This window comes from Nipponia nippon, unplaced genomic scaffold (genome assembly GCF_047370975.1).
Source record: "Nipponia nippon isolate SJK-2023a ecotype South Korea unplaced genomic scaffold, ASM4737097v1 scaffold_19, whole genome shotgun sequence".
Taxonomy (NCBI): Eukaryota; Metazoa; Chordata; class Aves; order Pelecaniformes; family Threskiornithidae; genus Nipponia; species Nipponia nippon.
Window position 1 is genome coordinate 6,569,308 of NW_028262335.1, and position 24,494 is coordinate 6,593,801.

Here is a 24,494-nt window from a genome sequence, read left to right on the forward strand (position 1 = left end):
ACACTGCGTGATTCAGGAAATCACTATTACCTCATGAGGATTAGTATAATTAGACATTAAATTATGTGAACAACATGCTTCTGAAGGGTATCCTTTATAGGAATGCTTTCTGGTTTTGTGCTGTTGGAAGGAACATGACCTATAGTGTTACCTATTAAGGTATCTTGTCCTTCACTAGCAGAGTCCGTTTCCTTTAGCTCGTGATCAGATGGGAAACCCACTGTCAGGAGTACCCCAGATGAAGTTAGATGCTGTGTACTGAGCTCCTATTCCGATTACTCACATCTATCAACTGTATCTTTTGCCAGAAGATAGGAAATGAAATTTCCTTGAATATCCTAAATGGAGCTTTAGTTGCTATGCTGTGAAAACACAAATAGCATTCCCTTTCTGCTAAGGCCACCTTAAAATGATTACACAATTCGATAGGATAAATCCATATATTAAAATGGAGCAGTTCCATGTTACGAACTACATAATACATCTTGCTGGACCTCCCCTGCTGTCTGATACAGATACAGCTGATATTTCATCTGTAGAGTGTATTAAATGCCTTAAACTATGTCAAGTAGTATTGTGTGCCAAGTGAAAAAACGTTTAGATCTCTTGGGAGTTTAATGCAGAACTGATAGTATGACCACATGGGAAAATTACTTTTTCTCCCTTGTCACATTCATTCTCAACTATTCCTCTTACGAGATAAACATTAATGTTGAAAATTAACTTGATTTTTGCCATTAAAGAATCAAACTTTCTCAGTAGGGAAAAAAAATGTGTGGTGAGTTTATAACCAGTCATTGTGTGCAAGGTATGCTTCAAGTAAAATACAGTTTTCCATCAGTCTGCATGCTCTCATTTAAACAAGGTATTGCCTAATGAGAATTTTACTTTCCTGGTGTCCTGCTCCGTCTCCAAATGATGGAAATCTTTTTAACAGCCCCAGTTGGTTACCATTGGGTAAAACTAAGGTCCTGTACTCGGCTTTGGGCAAGTTCAGAGTCTGACGGCTTTCACTAATGGGGCCAAATTCAGAAGGATAAAACCTTCCCCTGCAGTGACTGGGGTACTGGAAAGCTGCACCAGCACACCGATGCACTAGAGGGAGTTGGAATATTTTGCACAAAAGCCCCTCACATAACCTATCTCCTACGCCACAGTAATCACACTTGATTTCACATGACAGTATGGATGGGAGTAAATAATTGCCTATGTGTGACTTCTACACCATTCAAACAGCTTTTTTTTTTTCCCCTTGTGCAGTTGAATTTGTGTTTAGAATTTTTAAAAAGAAGTTACACAGTTAAAGCTAACCCTTAAACATTCCATTAAGGGGAAGGTCTCCTTAAAAGGATGTCAGTATAAACATATCTATGTAACACAGCTATAGAAATCGAAAACTGTTGCTTGCCTGAAGTACTCATACTTCGCTTTCTACAACGTATCCGCTTCTCTTCATACATGGAAAAATATTCTAGCCTTGTGGCAAAAGTGGTATATCACTTTGGCAGTATAAGCAGATTTTATGATAACAGTCTAAATACATAATAAGCCAGTAAAATGCAGTAAATTGACCTTTCCAATTCAGAGCTATCCCATTTTCTAAAATTCAAACCAGACAGAAAAAACGCAAACCATGACGCAACCTAAATTACTACACTGTGGAACCTGTACCTAAACCAAAGGTTTTAAACTGAAGTTAACATCGTAGCTGAGTGTGAGAAAAATAGAGATCAGTCAATAACAACTCCCTAAAAATAGCAGTGAAGCCGAGTGAGAGCTCACCAACCTTGCCATCTAGGAACGGCCTGCTCCAGACAAGTTCTTGCGATGCACTGAGGAAGATTTGGTTATCTCCGCGATCAGGTGACCTTGAATTTAAAAAAAAAAAAATTAATAAAAATTTCCGCTGCGTACGTCTCTCACCACTACGCTTTAGTTCAGGCAACTCAACATATTATGCTGAGGTTCATTTAAAAATAAATTATGTGATATTCCTTCAGTGCAGGCCACTTCTAAGTGGGGAGCACGCAAGCGAGGGCTTGGATCGGAGACAGCCAGGGAGAACTTCAGGGAACGGCAGGAAGCAACGCGGGTGAGCAAGGCAGTTCTTCCCCGCTCAGCCTCCGCAGGGGTAGCGGTCGCGGCAGCAGGCGCCATTCCGCACAGGGCACGCTCCAGCTCGTTGGATTCCGCCCCCATCAAAGCGCGTTCTCCTTGGCGAGGCTTTGGGATGAGCAACCTGCGCTGATTCAGATCCGCTCCCCGCGTTAGACAAGTCACAAATTCTGCTGTTTGTGAAAACCGTCAACAGGGATGGTTTCTACAAACACATTCCATTAAAGATGATGTTTCTTGTTTGGTTGGGGCGGGGGGGAGTTAATGCAAAAGGCACGGGTCCAGGTCGGGCTGGGGCACCGGGGCTGACACCCCCCTCCAGGAAGCCCAGCTTCCCCAGCTGTGACAGTGAATTCAGTAAGTCGCTCTGCTTGGGCACGGGCTGCTCGCTGAGCAAAGGAAACCGGGATTAGGCCAGTGGTTTGCAACCAAGTACACTCATAGGCTATTGCTGCGTATTTGACTATCGCCCACTAAGCAGAGAGTTACACGTTTAATGAATTTTGCTAAACAAATTCTTCCCCGTTATTTTCATCTCTCCGAGTTCTATTTAAAGAGACTTCCCAGGAACCGCTGAGCCTGGCTCCCCTGCCTCTGTTCCCTCTCCCACATTCTCTCGGAGATTTCTTTGAAACACTTTCCCCAAAACAGACAAAGAATGGTCCCTGACCTGCTGCTGTGCCTGAGCTTCGGTTATGCAGCAGCCCTCAAACCCACGTGCCTATCAGCTCAGTTCAGAAGGCCTGGTGATTATATCATAGGCGGCTTGTTCCCTTTTGGAATCGACACCGTAAACCTGACGGCACGATCAGAGCCCACGTTAATTGTGTGTGAAAGGTAAGAGGAACGTTAGCTTCGTTAGTACGCGTTACATTTGGTCACTTGGGCTGGGAAGAGAAAGGAAAAGGAAGCAGTCCTGATAGCAACTGATGGTCTTGCAGGTGAACATTAAAGGTGAGATGGAAACAAAGATCAGCTCTCAGGTGCTGGAGCACTGGTGTACTGTGCCATCAATTTCTGATCCTGAAATGGAAAATGTTTTTGTGTTTTCTTGATGCTACTATGCAGTCACGCTTCAGATGCAACCAACCCCGTCTGGATGAAAGCACTGGCCTCCTTAGTGTTTTGAATCTAACGCTGACAGAAAGGTGTAAATGTTGCTTTTGCTTCCAGATGGAGCGAGAAGCACGCACTGCGCTCTGCAGGCAGATGACACACGTTGAGATGGTGCTATTGCCTTTTATGAGGTAAAAGGACACGCAGTACTGTAGATAAGGCAAAGCAGGACACGCAATCACCTGGCTTGCAGGCTTGCCGGTGTGCGATCAGTATTTCCTACTCGGTTACACCAAGGTGGTTCACACCATCACAATTACAACCTACTTACAGCTCTGTGAGGAGAATGAAAAGACATGCTAGTGTCCTACCTGCTTCTTTGGCAGCAACAAAGCACAGAAAAGCACGGTCTGAAGTCTTTCTGTCTTTGCAGGCCGTGAGGCCAGGAATATGCCCAGTGCACTGAGCTATACAGCAGAGGAAAACCCCAGGAAGACGGACGTCTCTCCTGAATTAGCACGCACTGCACTTTGGGAACCACTGGCCTCATGACTGAAGTGCACAAAGCTAAGAGCAGGAGGTCATCTGAGTCTTGACCCTCACAGCTGAACATACTGGTCTCTTGATACCTGTTTCTTCTCCTGGGAAGCACAGAGGATATATTTACTGACAGACAAGATTATTAGATTTGAAAGGTGCTCAGAGCCTCTCTACTCACAGTACAAAATTTACAAAGGCTATGGGTACCGGGATGCTCTGCTGACAGCACCACATGTATCTGGCTTGGCAACAGACAGGATGCTAAAATGTCAAAATAAGCTGATCACCATTGCAACAGCACTGACAGACCACGTAATGCCCTCTCTCCTCTTATTGCAGGCTGTTTGTAGATGGGCTGATATGGGCTCTTGGGATGAAGTTTGCTATCGATCAGATCAACAATTCCCCTTCACTCCTCCCGGGAGTAAAGCTGGGCTATGACATATACGACACCTGCTTTGAGCCAGCGGTGGCCTTACAGCCCAGCTTGCTATTCCTGACCCGAAACGGCACAACGGGCATTGGAGTACTGTGCAACTACACCGACTACCAGCCTCGTGTGACTGCTGTGATCGGACCACATAAGTCGGATCTCTGCCTGGCAACAGCCAAACTATTCAGCTTCTTCTTGATCCCACAGGTAAAGAAACTCTCTGGAGAAGCAAGAGTTCTCCTGTGGGGTAGGGGAAGGGTTTGGATCAACAACGCCGTCTATGCTCTAGGTCTTTGAACCAGGACTGTTAAAGCGCAAATTCCAGTCTTTCCTCTGCCACAGAGTGATCTTGGGTAGGTCATTAAACTTCCCTCCAGGAATACACTCCAGTGTCTAACTTCCCGGAGAAAACAGGGATAACTCAGGCCGCTCTGTGATCCATATGGGAATAACAGAGCTCCCAGAATAAACAGGGAGGATCCCATGAAAATACATCTGTGACCGTAAGTACTCCGATACCACAATAGCGAGCACTGTAATGGTCAGGTAAATTTAGCCCTGAGCTAAGATACTACTGAATCTTGGGTGTGTCACCCTTTGTAGAAAGGAGCTAATTATCGTTGTCATGAATGATAAGGGCTGGTGCTGTCATGACGGACACAAACGGCAATGGAAGGAGACAGCCACGTGGGACTGCGCTCCTGCAGGCAAGGGGCAGGGGCCAGTTTACGGTTCTCTTGGTAAATGCAGCCATGATGGACCTATCCCTTTAGATGAGTTCTTCCTTCCCACTATCCTGACCCAGCATTTTTTACAATCTAGTTCACTGAGACTAAGCAAAGAAGGTGGAGAGTGATCTGGACTGTGAACACTTCCCTCAACTTTAGTCTTTGCCTCGCTTTCTCTCTTATCCTCTAATTTGCAGGTCAGCTATGGAGCCAGCACCGAGAAGCTCAGCAACACGGACTTGTACCCATCCTTCTACCGCACTGTTCCCAGTGATAAGAACTTGGTGGAAGCTGTGGTCCTGCTACTGAACAAGTTTGGATGGAACTGGATTGCCACCATTGGAAGCGATGATGAATATGGCCGAGGAGCCCAGGGGCTCTTCTTAAGCATAGCTGGAAATCACAGCATCTGCATTGCATTCGAGGGACTAATTCCTACAGACCTTGCAGACCCCAAAGCCAAAAACCAACTGGAAGATACCATTAAGTTAATTAACAAGACCAAAGTCAACATCATTGTCCTTTTTGCCTTTAGCCAGCCAGCCCAGGCCCTCCTGGAACACAGCATCAGGATGGGACTGAGCAAGAAAGTCTGGATTGGCACTGAAGCCTGGATGTTGTCTGACATAGTTGCCTCCATCCCAAATATTCAGAGCATTGGGACAGTCTTAGGCTTTATTATGAAAGCAGGCACAGTCCCTGGCTTCCAGAAATATGTTGCTGACCTCTTTACCTCTGTTCAGCAGGACGAATTTTGCCAGGAGTCTAGAGAATTCAACCACCTCATGAACTCTGACACGCTGGACACACACTGCAAACAGTGCGACCACATCTCGCTGCGTGACATCTCGTCTGGGCTAAGCCACTCACAAATACAACCAGTGTACGTCGCCGTCTTCAGTGTGGCTTATGCACTGCACAGAGCGCTGGGGTGCACCCACCAAGCGTGTCCCAAAGCATCCATCAGATCTTGGCAGGTGAGTAAAGGTCAGGGGGACAAACAGCAATTTTTCATCCAGTCTATGCACTGGAGCTGCACGCAGCCAGGCAGGGAGGGGAGGTAACACTGCACCGTGCTCCTGCCCCCTGCCCTGGCAGCGACACAACCTCGGCAATTCCCTCAGCCCATCAACCCCTACGCCAGTACGCTGCATGTTTACTGCTGGCTAGGGCTGCGTTCTCCTCTCTAGGGCCATGTTCCGGCTCCCGCTAATTGGGCTGGGCACAATAGACAGAGCAGTTGATAATACAGCCAGAAGGCCGATAGCTGCAATCTTAGCCCATGTAAGGGACAACTGATTTCAGCCAGAAATTAGCTTACTGCATTATCATCCTCCAAGCAAGAACATCAACTGTACCAATACTTACTGTCAATTTTCATTTTCTCCTCAGCTGTTGCACTTCATGAGTACCCTCCCATTCAAGGTGAATGGCCAAAGTTTCAGGTTTGATCAATCCCACGGCACAAACACTGGCTACAAGCTTATATTCTGGTCCTGGAAAAACGGCACCCTTACTTATCTGCCTGTTGGTGACTATGAAGAGTCCTTGCACATCAATAAGTCCCAGATTCAGTTTCACACTGCAGATCAAAAGGTAAAGGGAAAAGCATAAACAATCACAAAATGAAGTAAACTGCCACTTCATTCGGACTGTTCATAAGGAGCTCTTAGCCTGCGTGCTGCTCCTGTAAGATTTGCGCGGGACCCAGTTCTTGCTCCTCTGCAAATATGTACTCCATCTCCATTGTACAAAACTAGAAAAAGGTATTCCCAGCACTGTTTCAGACTCAGACACAGGCTGGATCCCAGCACAGCCCAGCCAATTTCTTCTAATTTGTTTGGTGATACAGTGCTTCTCCTCAAAGCGTCTGGCTGACATTCATTATTCCTTTTGTCTAGGAGCCTGCATCAGAGTGCTTCAGACATTGTAAACCAGGACAATTCAGACGAATAAAAGGATCCCACCTCTGCTGCTATGACTGTACGGATTGTCCAGAAAACACCTTCTGGAGCACTAAAGGTGAGGTCTGAGAAATTCAATGGCCTTAACTCCCTGTATTATGTCTCTCTACTGTTGAAGTCACACAGGTTCACAGACCTGGTAACGACCAGTTGTGAGCTCTTCCTCCATGAAGCACTGCCAGAGCAGAGTATTTTCCTCCCTTTTGTTCCGCTGTGCATTGCTCAGTCTTGCTCTACAGATTTTCAGTGGGGGACCTTCCTCTGTTGATCCCAAAGAGAACGCATAAGGACAATGCGTATGTTTTATCTCAAGAGGTAGGAGAGAGGGGAGTGATGAAATTCTGGGGTCATAGGTAGAAGAGAGGCATATGATGAAATTCTGTGATCTTTTGGAAGCTGGTGATCCTTCCTGGGGAAGGGAAACAGAGCCAAGAAATACGTGGATCCTTTTGGGGGGAGGGTGGAGAAGTAGAGGGGAAAAAAGAGACTGAACTATCACAACCTTTGGAGAGCCAATACACTTGGGGGGGGGGGGGGGGGGAAGTAGGCAAGGCAGCACCCAAACCAGCTACCTAATTCATGACTGTGATCCCTCTGCAAGGACTGCCTGCAGCAGGGCAGCGGCACTCCACTGCAAGGTGGTCATCAACTTCTCACTGCTACTTTGCAGACAGCTCCACCTGCACTCCCTGCCTAGAGCATCAGTGGGCCCCTGTCCGGAGCACGCAATGTTACGACCGCAGCGAGAGATACCTCTTTTGGAAGGAGCCGCTCACCATTGCCTTGCTAACGCTGATGTCCATCACCGTATCCCTGACTTGTTTGACAGCAGTGCTCTTTTTAAAGAATCTTGAGACTCCCCTTGTGCAGGCTTCCGGGGGCAAACTGAACCTCTTTGCCCTGTTCACACTCATGCTGCTGTCTCTCAGCTGCTGTCTCTATATAGGGAAGCCCAGTAACCACCTGTGTATGATCCAGCAGATAGTCTATGCCCTGTGCCTCAATGGTTGTTTCTCTACCTTCTTCATCAAGTCCCTTGAGATCACCCTTGTGACAGAGTTCCCTCGCTGTGCCCCCACCTTCTTGCACTGGGTGACCCAGAGGAGGGCCTGGCTCCTCGTTGCCTTGTGCCTCCTCACCGAGTGCTTGTTCTGTTTCTGCTATCTTCACCTGGGTCCCGACTACCTGGTGTCTGACTACAAGTCGCTGCCCACTGAAGTTCTGCTTGTGTGTAACACCAAGTCCTGGTTTGCCTTTGCCCTGGTGCATGGCTACAACGGCTGCTTAGCCGTTGTCTGCTTCCTGTGCACATTCATGGTGCAGACCTCTGGTAAGAAGTACAACATCGCCAGGGGGATCACATTTGCCATCCTGATCTATTTCATCATCTGGATCTTCTTTGTTGCTATTTTTGCTACGCTGAAGACAGTCCTCAGGTCTGTTGCTCAGATTGGTACCATTTTGACAACCAGTCTGGGTATCCTGGGGACCTACTATATCCCTAAATGCTACATCATCTTACTTAAGCCTGATCTGAATACAGTGGATTATTTCCAGAATTCCATCAAAGAGAAGCCAGAGGAAGACTCTCAATAAACAGACAATAAACCAGATCCATTGTCACCTGCTCCTCAATAGAAGCTGGCTGTCTTTTAATGAGATAATTCTGTTTATGATGACTCTATAAGCTATGGTCCCAGTCACAATCCCCATATAAAATACAGCCTTATCCAGTAGGCTGCACACTAGGAACAGAATTTTTAAGCTGCAAAAGAAAGTACAGGGCTCTACTCAATGAGGTAAAGCCAAATGTCCCCGGCAGAGCAGTATCCATCCCCTCTGCAGCTAACCACCTGTTTCAGCACCCACAAGGAGCCAAAAGCAGGTTCAGTTAAGCAAGCAACCTACAGTACTGATATTTTATATGCATCTCTCAGGTCTGCCAATCTGAGCTGGAAGCCTCACCCAGACCACCTTCCTGTAAAGGCTGCTGATAATTTCCACTTCTTAACTAGATAACTGCTCCAGAGATATATCCATGAATCCTTTCCCAGGCCTTATAAGAACTTTCAAATATATTCAACAGCACAAAAACAATAACTAGAAAATCAGAAGGGAATCATCTGAAAAGGTGTGAGATTACAGACCACAAGTAGAAATCCTTGTGATTAGCTCATGATACTGAGTACCTGTTTCCACAGGATCCTCCTTCAAGACCTTCTCCTAGCAAGCAACATCAGAGAAAACAGCTCCTATGCAGGTCTCTCCTCCTGTTAGGTACAGAAAGGGGCTGAGGAGGGGGAGGTAACAGACAGGGAGAACCAAAGGTCCTGCACACCGCTCCGTAACTGCAGTCTGTACACATCTACGTCTGTTTGTCCACTTGCTTTATTAAAAGTGGAGTCAATGACATCCTACAGCTCTGGGTCTCTTTTTCAATGGTTACAGTCAATGCAAACTTTTCACCATCTAGGTTGTGAAACTGTATGGTTCTCATGGCCCCCAGGATCCTTAAGACAACCCTTCCCCATCGTCCCTGAAAATAAGGTTCTGTGATGGAACATACCGATCCCCCGGGCTGCCCCCTCTTCTATTTAAACAGAGGGGCTCCGACTTCTCAGTATGGCACTGAGTCAGTTTTGCTCATTTTTGAGTGAAGTTGAGAGGATACCTGGAAAGGGATACATAAAGATAGACAAAGAGTACACAAAGAAATTGGTAGGTCATGTACAAACTGAAGGACAAGGAAACAACTGTGTTCAGATCAAGAAGGGCTGACTATTTTGACTCTTAAATGAAATAAAAGATTGAAAGGCTAAACAAGGCTCCTGATGACAACCACTGCTCTTCTAGTTCACGATATCATCAGTACTCTGCTGAAGTATATTAACTGAGAACTGGTCCTTATATATCAGTGTTGAAACAAAACACAAGCGAGAACTTGTGTTTCTCAAGAGATTTCACAGTTTCATTCCAAGTCAGAATAATTGTAGTTATTCCAGCCAGAATCTCAGCAAAACAGAGATTTTTTTCAGATAAATTATATTGTAAAAGTTTAGATATCATAATGGAAATATTTATCATAATTTCACACTTCTTTTACAATATGAAATTCAGTTTTGATATCATTGTCGTGAAACAAAAAGCTGAACTTTCCAAAGTCCATGTTTAGATTTAGTAAAATAAGTAACGTATTTATTTAAATATTTATTTATTATTTAAATTTAGTAAAATAAGTAATAAAGTAATGTTTTCTATGGAAAAAATTTCTGTTTTAATTCTCTTGACTACTTTGTCACAAAATCCATAGAAACCATTCTGATACGTAAAGGCAGCTGTATGCATGATATAAAGAGTATATTACCCATTCAAATTTCAATTCGCTCATTTGTGTTTCATTAACATGTGTTTGCAAAGAACAGGGAAATGAGGACAAGACCCACGGAAACGAATCGTGTGCAAATCCCCCCGGGCCCGGCTGCCTGTGGCTGCGGCGCTGCCCGGCGGCGGGGGCTCCCAGCAGCCCCTCTGCGAAGCCAGGCTTAATCTCAGCATGAGAATTCGTTTGCCTCCTATGATGGACAGTGCAAGACATCTTTGGAGTTCTCTGTCCAGGAGGCACCTGTCTCTTTTTCTGCCCTTGATAAAGGTATTTTGATTTTCAGAAAGAAGATCCGTTTCCCTGTCTGCTGTTCAGAACTGTTCCTAAACCGCCCTGCTATGAAATGAGCAAGTAGTGCTTTCAAACTCCGTAGGCACAGGAAACGTGCGCTCTTTGAACGTACACAATGTTCAAACCTCACAGTAAAACTCCAGCAGAAGATAGTGGAAGACGGGGAATAAATTACTCTGCTGGAAGGACAGAACGCTACCAGCTCTGATGAAGTGAGCTGCTGCTAAGAGCGCAGGTAACGCACAAGCAGGCCACGACAGGCGTCGCAGAAGCCCGAGCGTGCCAGAAAATGAAACATGAGGGCAGAGGCCCAAAGCAGCAGGACTTGTGCATCACTTCCCCTTCACTTGCTCCTGAGAAATACAAGAGTGCCAAAGCTACAGGCAACTTAAGTACCTGGACACGGGACAAGTAACAGATGAAGGGCAAATGGATCTGCCAGCATCGCATAATCTGGAACTTTTAAGGCCCACTGCTCCATGCATAGGGTACAGCAGCTTCCTAAACATGGGAAAACTACAGAAAGCCTTACCCTCCTCCTGCTGGGAGAATATGTTTGTACTGAAACATTTTTTTTATAGGCCAGTAGAACTAGTTCAACTACAAGCATTATTCCTGTCTGTTCTTGCAGGTGTGGAAATTCCTCCATCCTCCAGGTCCACCCTGCCAACTTCAAGGCATCGTCAAACCAATGCTGCAGTACCCAGAGCGTGACAAAGCCGACTGCAGCTCTAGAGGTCACCACAAATCTTGAAGTCTTCGAAAAAGCAGCTTAGAACTGCAGACCCCGAGCAATCTGAGGGGCAAGGCCAATTCCCTCCTCTGTCCCAGTGCACCTGCTGTATTTTATTTCTCCTCTTGCCATGTGAGACCCTTGGGTCCGCATGATCAAAGGACTAATCCAGGACAAAAGAGGCTAAGTTGCTGCTACTATCAGTGTGTCTTCTGCCAGCTACTTTTAGAACACAGATGGTGGTGAGATAATACTGCTGTGCTTCACCATGAGCACATTTATGGATCACAGAGCACTTGTCAGCCTCACCGCGCTGCTGTAAGGAGCTGCTGTTGCTTTGCTTTACTCGTCCGGATTTTCTAGGTCTTTCAAAGCACTTACTATGCCTTACTAGAGCTAACCTGATGCAGCTGCGTACACAGGTGATACAAGCTGATGAACTGGGTCTGCTCTGCTCATCTTCATGACTGCAGGATTGTCATCCCTGCCTAACAGGGTCCCAGCAGCACAATTTCCTTTTTGTCTTAAATATTTTCAGAGCTAATGAGGATGTCTGGCACTTTTGGTCCTTACTATAAGACTGTGTTCTACGTTATATTTTTTGTAGTAAATGTGAATACACATTTATTACACCTCTGTACTTCCAAAAGGCTGGAGAGAAACCAGCCAGCCCAGAGCAGGCACCTGTGGCAGAGACCAAGCCAGGAAAGCCAGACGGTATCTTGGACTACACAGCATCACGGTAATAATCAACAGTGCCTCAATGTCCACTTACATACCACGAAGGTTGCCATGTGTACAAGTGTAATATGAGGTGGCTAAATATGTATACGGCACTACCAACCATCAGCCAATAGTTATTATTAAATATTAGCCACTTAGTGCCTCTTCATGTCAAGAAAAGTGGCAGCTACCACCCTACTGTGGTACTGTGTACTGCAGATGCAATACAGCAGAGAGATTTATCTTTTATCATGCTGCATCATGGAGGAACGACGACAGTATCTCTCCTTCAGCTCAAAAGCAAAGGTTACAACTTGATCCAACACTTTTTAACCAATGCCATCACACTTATCCTTTCATAAACCTGGTAAAAATACAATCAGACTCTAAGGCAATCGTTACAACACTGATTTCACGTTACTGAAATTAAGCCACTAGCCAAGAACAAGTACTTCCTCAAAGTGAAAACAGAAATATTTCAGTAAAGGCTGTTCACAGTAAATTTTTGTATCCCTTAAACAATCTTTATTCTATACTCCTTTTGCAAAAAATTGTGTCAGTGTAAAGTGGCAAACCATGAAAGGTGAAAATGGAAGAACTTCCACATTACTACCAAACAGTGGCAAGTAAATATCAAGTCACATCACTAAGATCTTTTCTTTTCCCCACGCACTGTGACAAGCAACTATACTGCTCTTTTATTCCCCACATTAGACTTAAGGCTTTTCCATCTACATGGAATCATGTGGTATTGGAAGTTAACTCATCAATTCAGCTCAGTTAAAGAATTTGCAAATTAATTTAAACCAGGAAATATTTTCATTCTTAAAAAAAAAGAGCTTTTTGGTGCACTGCTAAGCTACCTGTCCTAGATTTCTGTAGCTACCTACATACGAAATTCTCCTGGCATACTTGAGGAAAAATGTGAAACATTTGACAAAGGTACTCCTCAGTGTGATTAAAGATAGCAAAAAACTGACCTGAAGACTGGAAGTCCTTGTTTCTGGAGACTGCAGCAAGCCTTCATGAGCATATTGTTGCACCTGAGAATCTCAGCAGTACTCCTCACTTCAGTGCTGTGGTTTCATAGCAGAGAAGCATTAAGTAACTTTTGATCATCATTCCAGAAACAGAGAAGGAAAAAAAAAAATAATAATCAAATTTACCTCTATTGCTTCTCTTTCTGGCAGCAGAGCTACAGCCATGCTAGGCTGATTTTTTTTTTTCCTTTAGGGGGAAAGAGGGGGCAGGGGAAGAGGGAGGAAGGGAAAGTAGCTGATTAAACTGTTCAACCAGTTGCAGTCACCTGCAGACAATTCATACGAGGTCAGCTGGAGTCCATCAGGCCCTGCAGTAAAAGGCCACAAGAGCATGTCCAAAATTCTGATCATTTAATATTCACCTAACTGAGAAAATGCTGGCTAGAGCATTTTGCGTCCTGTGTAAAGAAATATGGTTTGAATGGGAAAATAAGGGAAACTCTGCAAGACTTCTCATAGGCTCATGTATAAATCTGCTGCAGAATTGCGCCATTTGTACTGGGTGTCTCCGTAATAACTACTGCTTTGTCTCTCCCTTTGCTGCTTGATCTCTACCAGCTAAAAGGAGGGAATCTGCCTCCTCAAGCTGTGGTTGTTCTTTGTTCATGAACCACTCAGACCTTACAGGGAGGCTGGGTGTCCTTATGTTGCATGACAAATACACTGTGGTTTAAGGCTTACCAGTTACTCTGCAAAGTGGTGCCCTAACGATCCTAGCTTGTCTCTGCTGGAGTTTGTGCACAGAGTCCAGAAAAAGGGAATATTCACATGAAACAGCTGAACACACTGATGGGTTCTACCAGCAGATTCATCTCCTGGGTCTGCAGGCAGGAAAACTCGTTCCAACTCCTGTCTTTGGATGTATCCTCCAGCTGTCTTTTACTTCCACAAACTTTCTTCAGCCCCTCCTCTATACCTACTCCTGCCAAGCTGTGAGAGGGAGAAGCTCAATAATTAAGAGGTACGGCAATTTAAGAGGAAAGTACAACTTCTGCACCAATATATTAGTCATGAGCTCAAAGCTACAGCCCTTCTGATGAATGGCAGGGCCTTGTGTCTCCAGCCAGGTATCATTAACCTGCGTGGAAGAGTCAGGCCTCTGCACTTCAATCATCTGTGACCCAGTTTAGTGGTGAACATTTGCAGGGTTCCTGTCATACTTTGAACTGTAAGCACTTCTGAAGTACCATTAAATCACAGAACTCCCAGCTGCCTATCATTAGCTCCTGAACAATCTTCTGACGAGAGGACAAAACTTCAGTGTGGCTGGGGCAGGGGGGGAGGAAAAGGGTAAGATTCAACCAATATTTCATCATTCTTGAATACAAGATAATGCAGTAGAGCAAAGAACTGAAGACATACACTGTGGTTATCACATAAAATTAAAAGCTTTTTAGTGTTTAAAATAGCATTTACACATAAGCAGCTATATATTAACTATACAGACACTTGGGTTTTAATACAATATCTACAAAAAAGAATTCAATTATGCAATAGACATTTAACAGGAACAGTGCAGTCCATGCTAGTAAGAGGTCACTCTTTGAGTAGAACCAATTCTAGAATAGGTGATAGTCTGGGTTTTCATTATTTAAAATCATGTAACTTTGTTCCTCTACTGTACATAAAATTCTTTACATGTATTTCTAATCACTGATTAGAATTAATAATTTTAAGTCAATCTTATTACAATCCAGTTAAATGCAAAACAAACAATTACATCAACTCATGAGCTGTCAAGTCTCAACATGGGACTGCCCATTGGAATAAAACAAAAATAATATCAAAAGTCAATGTCTGTGCATCATTGCTTGCCGTCCAATATACCTTTGGATAAAGTGTCCACGGGACTGTTACCTTTGAAAAGGAGATTTATTAACAGGAGGTAAAAGACAATAGCAGTGCTTTTAAGACTATTTGCCAAAAAACTTACTCCTCAGAGTTAATAGACTGGGTGGGTACACTACCCCTACAGATACTACCTCCTTTGGACAGGAGACGTCATCCCAAACTGTTTTCTCATCATTTTCTATGATCTTCCTAACATACCTGTTAGTCCTTGTTAAAAGCTGTTGGCAGGTATGCATGAACATCACGCTCAGCTGCAGAGCACCAGCAGGTGTTGCGGGTCTCACTTCCAGAATAAAAATGCAACTATCTAAGGCTCCTGTTACGAGGTTGTCATAGCAAACCCATAACTTCTCATTGTAGTTGGAGGCATAGGTCATGCATTCTAGAGCCCAGCCAGTGCCAGTTACCTGACATTAAAATCAGAGAAAAATTCCAGGCCCTGCTGGGAGAAACAGTGTGTTCTGCAGGACTCCAGCCTTCAAACTTTCTTCCACCTGGCACAGTACTTCCTATAGTAAGTAGCTTCATCAACATCGGTGGCACTTCTTTCTGCAGGCAGTACTGTACCCAACAGGAGAAACTTGCACCGTGAGGCCCCAAGGCCCCCTTGTTGCAAAGACGCATGCACATGCATTGAAAGCCAAGCGTGAGATTTGGGAAATCTCCTGTCTTCATTCACTTCTGAAAATTAAGAGCTAGCAATGTTTCAGGCGGAACTCCCCATTCACTCAAACCAGCCTCTCCACTGTACACTACGAGGTGGGGAAACCAAGCTTTTGTTTTACACACAGTGGCCATTACGTATTGCACTGTTCACAGGAGGGTCATTTACATTCTCCTGCTGCTCTCTGTAAATCGCAGGTTCTACGTGCTATGCAGCAGGAACCAGCTAGCACATCTGTCAGTGCATTCGGAGCACGCCCTGGTCGCCTGAAATGGATGCCTGTTTGTGGGTGAGGCTAGTTCAGGCTGGATTTAGCAGCCCGATTTCCTCAGCAGACGAACGCTTTCCCACACCTATGTTATGGACTGTCAGCCTCATTCCAGAGTTACCCACAAACACGCAAGTATATAACACAGTCATTTCAACATAGCAGCAAAGACCAGCAAGACACAAAACAGTTTCTGCCAACAGCATAACAAGAAGACGAAAAAACCCAGCAGGTGTGTAAACTGCAGCTCTTGAAAAGACACAAGGAAATTAAACAAGTTTCCTCCACGGGTGAAAGCTCAGCCCCCAGCTTTAATCCCTTTTGGAAATATCTTATTAAAATGACAGTCTTTTCCTCCAGCCCTGTAAGTTCTGCCTTAAGACAAAGTGGGCCAGAAAAATCGTAATATATGAGAGACCAGAAAAGTTTAAATTAATTTAAAAGTAGAACCACTAGTGATTGTCAGTAAAGTCACAGACTCCTTAATAGTGTCTCCTGGAGACATAGCAGAATTACAGAACTATTTTACCCTGATTTATTTAATTGCTTTAAATGTCAATCTTTCAAAAGAGTTTACTGAGTTTAGTTAGCATCTCTGCTGTGTTACTGGGAGGAGGAAAGGAAAAGAAAGGATACTGTTGCACAGTCCAGCTTTAGGTAGCGCCGTTCTTTTGAACAAGCCATCACCAACTTTGCAATCTATGCCAGCCCATCAGATGGATCATGACGAAAGCACTGCTTTCAGAAACGTTATTAACGCTTTTCGGGAGATTTTTGTAAAGAAAACTGTCCAAAACCACTCAGCTAGTTTAGAAGCCCAGTAACTGGAGCATCTAGTCCGGGTGCCATACAGTTTCCGAAATGCCTAGCTCCCTTTGGAGAGTGAGACTTCAGTCTCCAATTAACACAGACATTTGAAAATGTTGCTCTGACTTTTGTAAAAGGGACGTGTTTACACACAGACCTGTAGTAAGAAAAGCAGTGAAAAATCTATCAGAATGAACAACAGCCAAAATGGACAGTTTGAAGAGTAATGTTTCAGGGAGACAAAGGAACATGAAACTACACGTATATGGTGAGAAAGACATGGTCTTTTTCGACATTCATATCGGATTTTCACACTACTCATAAAGCATGGAACATAACAAAAAGAAGCTTCTTACCAGTGAAGAAAATGCTTATATACAGTAAAGACTGATTTTAAAGCACCTGTCCTAAAGCCTGCCAGAAGCAGGTATCTCACAAAAGAGGATTTAACTGAGGCATGGCCCCATGGTCAAATGCCACCAAGTGACTGCAGCTTAACATGTACTTCCCATTAAATGAGCCACCATAACAGAGTGTGGGTGTGCTCTTACCATGCCCTGATTCAGATACTTTAGAAAAGCTTCTTAAACGACAGTGAAGGTTCCTGAACATATTTTATCAAGCATCCATAGCCTTAGAGCAAAAAATAGACAGTAATGAAATCTTGGGGATATACAACAGCAGTTGCTTAAGTCAAAGCTCCCCAGCAGGAGCTTTAGCATGGGTCTCGCTCTGTGTCGGGTATAAAGATTCATTCATTGTACCATTTATGAACTGTTCTCCAAACACCCTCTCACCTCTCTGCTAACAGCTAGCCCCCATCTGTGTTCAGAACATGTTTTCTTGGGTAACACTGCAATTGGGATTAGAGATCTCCAGGTTTCTATTTCAAAAAAAGAGAAAGATACTGCTCAGAAATTAAGAACAGAAAAAGAGGTGATCAAAATGAATAGCCATGTCCCAGTGGGAGCCACGATTTACCTACGTCTCTGCTAGAATGAGATAAATATTCCCTTCAAAAGGGAAAAGCTGCAGCTACGCTAACAGAACCGCATAGCAGCAATTGTTCTGTGGAAACAACTTTTAAAACCTGTAAGCAAGTCCGCATTATAACCAGAAGAAACAGACACATCTGTCAGCAGGGATGTGACTGAAATGCCCAGGAATGGACTGCAGCTACAAAGTCACTACCATGATACTAAATGAAATAACTTTACAAGTTCTGCACAATGAACACATACAGTAGCAAGACTCCAACACTCCCTTGATAGAATAATATCTTAAAAAAAACAAAAAAAAAAAAGAAGAAAAATTGATTTATACTCCCTAGTCGGCAGAAGAAGGTAGCCACAACTTTGCCTTCTGCTAGGAATTGGTTTGAGCCTGCTCCTTTCCAAGCACGTGTTGTCTGTACACTCGCGGGTGCCATGTCTGCTTGGAGTGCTGACTGATGCATCCAAGAAACAGCATTACAAGGCAGTATCACAGATACTAGCCAACGGTCGTTTTTTCCTTGTAAGAGAAAAAGCAGGGTAAAATAAAAGTGCTACTATGCATTATTGGAAATTTAGAAGTCATGTGAAATAATAGTCCTTGAATCAGCCAAAAAGATACACTAATTGCATTGAAGTAGGTGCCACAATTACCAAAGCTCATTAAGATGTGAATATACACCAGCCATTCACAATCAAAAACAAGGGGGGGGGGGGGGGGAGGATAAAGAAAAGATGCCATCAATTTTCTGATATTTAACAATCCCAGGAGATTTTTTTGTTCATTTTTGTGGTTTTTTTTTTGTTTTTTTTTGTTTTGTTTTGTTGATTTTTCTGCAACACAACTGCAAACCAGGAAGGTGTGACATGCAAGACAGCCAAGTTTCTTCCATTAAGTGTTCGACAATGACCAGATTGCCCACCCACCCCCAAAACAATCCCCCCCCGGCCCTTCCCCAAGCAGAGTCTGAAGGCACTTCCTCTCACATGATGTCGACAAAGAATTCACAAGGGTTGCCCATCGCCTTCTGGAAGGACTGCCGGCTCCCCGTCAGCTCTGGAGGAACAGAGCTCAGTTCCCTCACGGGGGGCCCTCCAGGGGGTCCGCTCGTCCCGTAGACTTTGGAGCCCAGCTTGGGGAGATTGTAGAGGGGTGGGACTCCTGGAGGCCCGTAAGAATGATGGCTGTGGTGGCTTCTCTCGCTGTGGGTGGCAGAGACGTGACTCCGGTGGCTGAGCTGGCTGACAGGCCTCTCCCGACGGACGACACTGGCGCCGCCGCCGCTGCGGGCAGTGTGGTCAGACTCGCTGCCGCTGCCAGCCGACTTGCGGTCCTTCTCTCTGCCCAGAGCTCTCCTGCTGTTCTCGCTGTTGCTTCGGTTCGAGCCACTGCTTTTGCTTCCTAAAGCCCAGGAGTGAAAAGGACACCCGGAAAAGCAGAATTAGCTCAGGTCCACGCCTGTCTCCCACATCAGCTCCTACCAAAACCCACAGATGCGGGAATGACCATTGTAATGGCAACAATGATGACAAAACCAGGCCCGAACGTGCTGTTGGTGGCTTATGGGATTCAGCAATGACAATCGGTAGAACAAAGCTGACAAGGTTGTGCCATGCACAGGTACACAGACACCTTAGAGCTTGCACAGTGAAAGCAGCAGCTAGCCTAGAACTACTGGCTGAAAGCCATTTGCTCCGCTGCCGCCCCACCGACTGGAGAGAGGAGAGGAGCAAAAAAGGAAGGAAGAAGCGGCATTTGGGTTTTGACTCAAGCAAATGAGGTTCAATCTAATTGTAACTGCATCTGTCTTTGCTATCTTCTATCGGCAAAGCTTTTCAAAAAGAAACTTATCTGCCTTCTCTATCATCCTTGGTCACACTGGGCACACTCATGCCCAGGGCCAAATCACCTGCGGTTAACAGATGTCCTTTTGCTGGCTTCAGTGGGTAGCTTCTTTTAAAATTCATCACTACAGTGTTCTGTTGTTGGACAATGCTTCAAAAAACAGTATTTGTTGAACTGCTCTACGATGAATCGGCAACATGCAGGATGTTCCCAGCAGAGGCCACTACATCAACTCGGAAAAACAAAGGACTGCTGCTGGTGTGTAAGCTGAGTTGTGGCTACATACAAGCTTCACTAAACTTCAGAACTGATTTTACATGAAAGTTGAAGGTCATGCTCTGTTACCACAAGAGATAGGCTAGGGTGATGTCAGGAGACATTTCCAAGTTAATTATTCTTCAAAAAACCCAACAAACCAACCCACAGAATATCTCATTAAGTTCATGCCATCTTAGTGCAAGATTGTCTTCCCAAAAAGGATCCCAGCCAGCCGAACAGGGGACCAGCTTTTGAGTCTGAATGAGCCACTGAGTCACTGAGGTCACTGAAACAGGAAAAACAGAATGATTCTGAGCTGCTCCTTTCTTGAACTACAGATGATCATGACCTTCCGTCTGCTCCAGCTGATCTTTAGAGCAGGCAAACAGAAGAGAAAACTAGGAAAACTAGACTGACCTGGTGCATATAGTTGAAAGGCTAGATTCCCCTGCAGAGTGCAAGAAAAACTGGGGATAGATGGAAAACACAGAATACAAAATCACTGGACTTGAAGTCAATATTCTGAGCCTGGGACTCTGAAGTGGTATTTGTGGATTGTAACCCCTATCAGCTCTTTGCTCTGGGAAAAACACTGTCCTGCTTTGTGCCTCAGTCGTCTTCCATCTGTAAATGGAGATATTCACAGGGGTCCAGCTGCTCCGTCAAATACTACAAAGATTCATTAAGGTGAGCTTTTGAAGGGGTAAGGTGCTCCCTGAGCTGTCATTTCAAATGTTTCATAACAATCTTGTAAAGACAAATAGGAGAGGAGAAACTACCTGTTAGCAGGTTGACTGTTACAGCCTTTGCTCCAAAGAACACATAGAGATTATCTCCTAGGAGCATCTTTGTAAGCTCTCCAGTGTGGCACATTGTTCACAGTGGAAGAAAATCACCATGTTATTTTAACCCTTCCACAGCTCGTATGCCTCTGCCTTTATCTCATGATGCATTCTGCTGCCACCCATCCAAACCCTGCAAACCTTACCCAAAGTCATTACTCCTTGATGCAAGCTCCCCATACACAAGAACTCATTGCCAGTTCCATAGCTTGTAGCTGAGTAAAGATCTTGCAGGGGAGAAAGCAAGCTGCACTGAAAGCATATATTGCTGATCTTGAGAGGTCTTCCACAGTCAGTAGGACCGAGACTGTCTTGTGGCAATCCATCACAGTGCTCCTCCAGGCTTCAGTATATCAGGAGCAGCAGCTCTAGCTGATCTGCCAAGACTCCAAGAGCTCAAGTGGTTAATGCAGACTTCTTATCTCAGAAGCACCTGCTTTCTGCAGCTGCACACCAAGCTGATGACATGGCAGAAAGAAAACAGAGAAACCATCTACCATGACGGCAGTCTATCTAAGAATAATCAGCAGCATAGATGTTCTCCTCTGGACATGCTGAGGTTCACTCTCTCCCCAACATGCCTTTAAATCCTGTCACGGAACAAACAATGAGAAAGTCCTTCTAAGCCTTGAGTTTAAATGCAATCTAGCAAGAGTGTTACCTCCTGGGCAGCTAGGCACTGGCCTGTCTTGGCGACATGCAGCCCAACCTAAAGCTGAGGTTTGAAATGCTGCTAACTTGATACAACCACAGCAGTGTTTGTTTCCATCTAAGGCCAACTTTAAAGCTAAGTGTCATAAAATGGATTTAAAGAATCTGCATTTCAAGTGCCTAGAAAAGCTTCACTTGGCATTGCCACAACGTATTATCAGCCTTTACTCTCTGTTACTGCTGGACAGAAAACTGCTACCCCCTAAAGCCACAGAGACTCCAGCTGCCTCAATACTTCATTTCATGGGAACAGACGCTTCCACACGAACCCTTCTGGACAGGGGCAGGAGGGCCTCCAGAGACAATGTATAGAGGCTCTGAAGACCCTTCTATCATTCCTGTCCCAACGACTGACGTCCTGTGAGCTTGAACAAATCCATCCTTCCTACTTCTTCCATCTCTTCAGACCGTAACCTGATGATCTCTCACTATCCATCTGTACAGCCAGCATCTACCAGAACAGGGACATGACTTTGATCTAAACACTACGGTAACAGAGATGATGGTTTGCAGAGGAGCTGCTCATCACACCAGTGCCATTCCCTACAGCAAATCTGCCCCAGCCTTTAAAAATAACCTAAGCCCTAGGTACCACAAGCAGGGACAGATGATGTGGCTCAGGTGAAATAAGCAGAAACCTAAATTGGAACAGAGCCTTGAACAGGACTGCAACATCATATAAAACTTTGCTAGATCTCCTCTCCATCTGTTGCTTGCCAGAACACAGCTCAGTCTGTCTCTTGACCCAAATCTTAGGCTTTTGCCTGTAATCATCAGTAAATACACTGCATTCGTCTCAAAAACACGTGACATTCACTGGGCTCTGGAGCAGCACTCTTGATCACCAGATGAATTCAGTTATGATCTAACATTGCACATAAAAGAGAGACTTCACAAGAAACCCAATTCAAACACTCTATATTGAGAGCAATCAATGCAACCTTGTGTCCCAGTACTCTTAATACCTGCCTGAGCCATCTGGACAGTGCTCAAGTGTCTTTCAGTAAACGAGCAGTTGAAGGGCACTGGTAGATAAATCCAACCCAGATGGATGACATCAGACTAATAAATCAGGAGCTAGGATTATTTATTTATTCATTTTATGAAGGGCAGTGAAGAGACTGGTGATAGGATTTTCCCACCGAGCTGACAGTGAGGTATCTGACGCCATGCCCTCTGTAGCTGCCGCAGCGCAGTCACACGGGGGCCTGACAGGGTGATAGGCTAATGCCACTCTATTGGACTACTGTGCACTGAGACAGGTTGAGCGTCCAAGACAATTAAAAAGAAAAAAAAGAAAAAAAAAAAAAAGAAAAAATACAGATAAACATTTGGGTCACAAGAGTCTAAATGATCATGCTGTGAATTCATTATTATTATGGAGGCATTTGAAGCTTACCAATCCCCTAGAGTCAGCCATTCCTCTATGAATCCTTCAGTCTAATGCTTGCTCAGAACAAAACAAGGGAATAACAGTTACAAAACAAGAAACAACACAGAAGTGTAGTTTCCAAAAGAAGAACAAGGAAAGCGTTGAAATCCTTCAAAATTAAACACCTTGGCGCCTTTCATAAGGCTCTCTTTAGCCAGTAACACAGGTCGCATGGATAAAATACCATACCTTTCCTATTCCGGCAGCAGAGATCTAATATTCTACTGCCTGCAGAACCAGCTGCCAAGAAAAATAATCACATTCTTTCCAGCACAATCGGCTTGCAGTTCTAAAACCTGGATACCACTGTGAGCTTCCTCAAAGACACTTCTTATTTGGAGATAAGGTGGGAAGCAATGGTGCTAAAATCTTGTGAGCACGTTCCTGTTATGAAATTCTTCAGTGTAATTTTGCAAAAATCTGTCTGGCTGCAGTAAACAGGAAGAAGTTACATCCATCCGAGATACTGGATGTTCACCACAAAAACACAGAGAATCCTCACCCTTGCCTTACTGGCATTTTCAAAAATAAAACTCGCTCTAGAAGTGATTTTTTTTTTTTTTTTTTAAAAAAAGGCAGAAGGGCCTTATCTGTACAGCCAAAAAATGCATATTTTTTATTTACTAAGGTTTAAAAATGAACGACAAAATTATCTTAGGGAAGGAAAGGAGGAGGTCAGGTTTTTAATCCATGCAGTATTATCTTTTTTTCCCTGTCATATATTACGAAAAATCTCCTCCCTGTGAGCAGTGTTTCAGCCCTGTAAACCATCTGGCTGGCCACCTCACGCTTGTCTCTCACAAGCAAAGAGAATGATTTTCCTGAGCATTGAAGTGAAAGCCAAGAGCACCTCGGTTCTAACCCCTGTTCCATCAGCAACAAAATGGCCTAGTTTCTAGCCATATCAAGCAACTGCAGCCCCACTGTTGGCAATGGCTCTGACCTCTAGAAAGGGGGGCAATAGTTTATCTCTTTTAACAGGGTGGACAACTGAGTCGTTAATGTTGGCCTGATTGGCTTTATCAAAGCAGCAGTTTACCGTGTGGTGCTGTCAGGTAAGAGAAGTACAGATGCCCATACCACCATGGACATGTCAAATAGCTTGGCTCTAGTTCCCCACTGGCATTTTGCACGGGGTACAGAAGTACAGCATCACTACAAACAGCATGTATTCTATTCCACTGGCTCAGTTAAAACATCGCTGGCAGTTTCAATACAGAGCTGAAAGGCTAACCCACTCCATCACATACACAAACGGTTCTGATTAAGTGCGGTCACACCAAATCCATGCAGGTAGCATACAAAACCACAAGACAGGAGCACAGACAGTACGAAGGAACTCAAGCAAATGGTCAGGGATAATGACAGCTGTAGAAATAAATACCAGATTAACCGTCTTACCTTCACTTTGCTGGCTCCCTGCACTGCCACTACCATAGCTAAAGCCTGGGTCTTGGTATGCTGGTGGAAAACATGGAGGGGGCAGAGGATACTGATACGGGTATCCTTGGCCTAATGGCCAGGGAGCAGCAGGATGTGGGAGTGGAGCAAGGGTATCCTGATCCGAGGCTCCGCTAGAACCATTGTTAAGGTTCAGTGCAGCCATATCTGGAAAAGAGAGACAAGGTGAAGACTCTGTTCTTACCTAGCAGCTGATGCTTGCCTATTAATAATGGCTGACACAGCACCTACTGTGGTGAGGGACTCGGCCTCCAGAGTTCACTCAAAATATCACACACGGTAGGGCAGACATCAGTATTTACCACTGAGCACCAAGGTACCTTTGCAGCACTTCCGTAAGTCAAGGAGGAATCATCC

General features: G+C 44.6%; 2 protein-coding genes across 9 annotated transcripts in view; one reads left to right on the plus strand and one right to left on the minus strand.

Annotated features, from left to right (window-relative positions):
* The first annotated feature begins 1,790 nt into the window (after positions 1-1,790).
* TAS1R3 (taste 1 receptor member 3) lies at positions 1,791-10,240 on the plus strand. Of its 5 annotated transcripts, XM_087755454.1 has the most exons (7): positions 2,825-2,952; positions 3,289-3,362; positions 4,051-4,351; positions 5,070-5,849; positions 6,265-6,468; positions 6,774-6,894; positions 7,507-10,240. In XM_087755454.1, exons 2-7 carry the CDS (start codon positions 3,289-3,291, stop codon positions 8,430-8,432), a joined length of 2,406 nt encoding a protein of 801 aa, XP_087611580.1. In that variant the 5' UTR covers positions 2,825-2,952; the 3' UTR covers positions 8,433-10,240. The 5 variants fall into 5 exon arrangements, with proteins under 5 accessions (XP_009459183.2, XP_087611580.1, XP_087611581.1 ...); XM_009460908.2 differs by lacking the exon at positions 3,289-3,362 and having other exon boundaries at positions 1,791-2,952; XM_087755455.1 differs by lacking the exon at positions 2,825-2,952 and having other exon boundaries at positions 2,963-3,866.
* Positions 10,241-14,374: 4,134 nt separating this feature from the next.
* Positions 14,375-24,494, minus strand: part of DVL1 (dishevelled segment polarity protein 1) — a 106,804-nt gene continuing 96,684 nt past the window's right edge. For 3 of the 4 annotated variants that reach the window (XM_009460906.2, XM_009460907.2, XM_087755457.1), the window contains 2 exons: positions 24,078-24,284; positions 14,375-18,989 (listed from right to left, as the gene is read on the minus strand). In XM_009460906.2, coding sequence (XP_009459181.1) covers positions 18,571-18,989; positions 24,078-24,284 — 626 coding nt within the window. In that variant the 3' untranslated portion in view covers positions 14,375-18,570. Of the gene's footprint in view, positions 18,990-22,643; positions 22,691-24,077; positions 24,285-24,494 lie in introns of all 4 variants that reach the window. The other variant, XM_087755458.1, reaches the window with a different exon arrangement.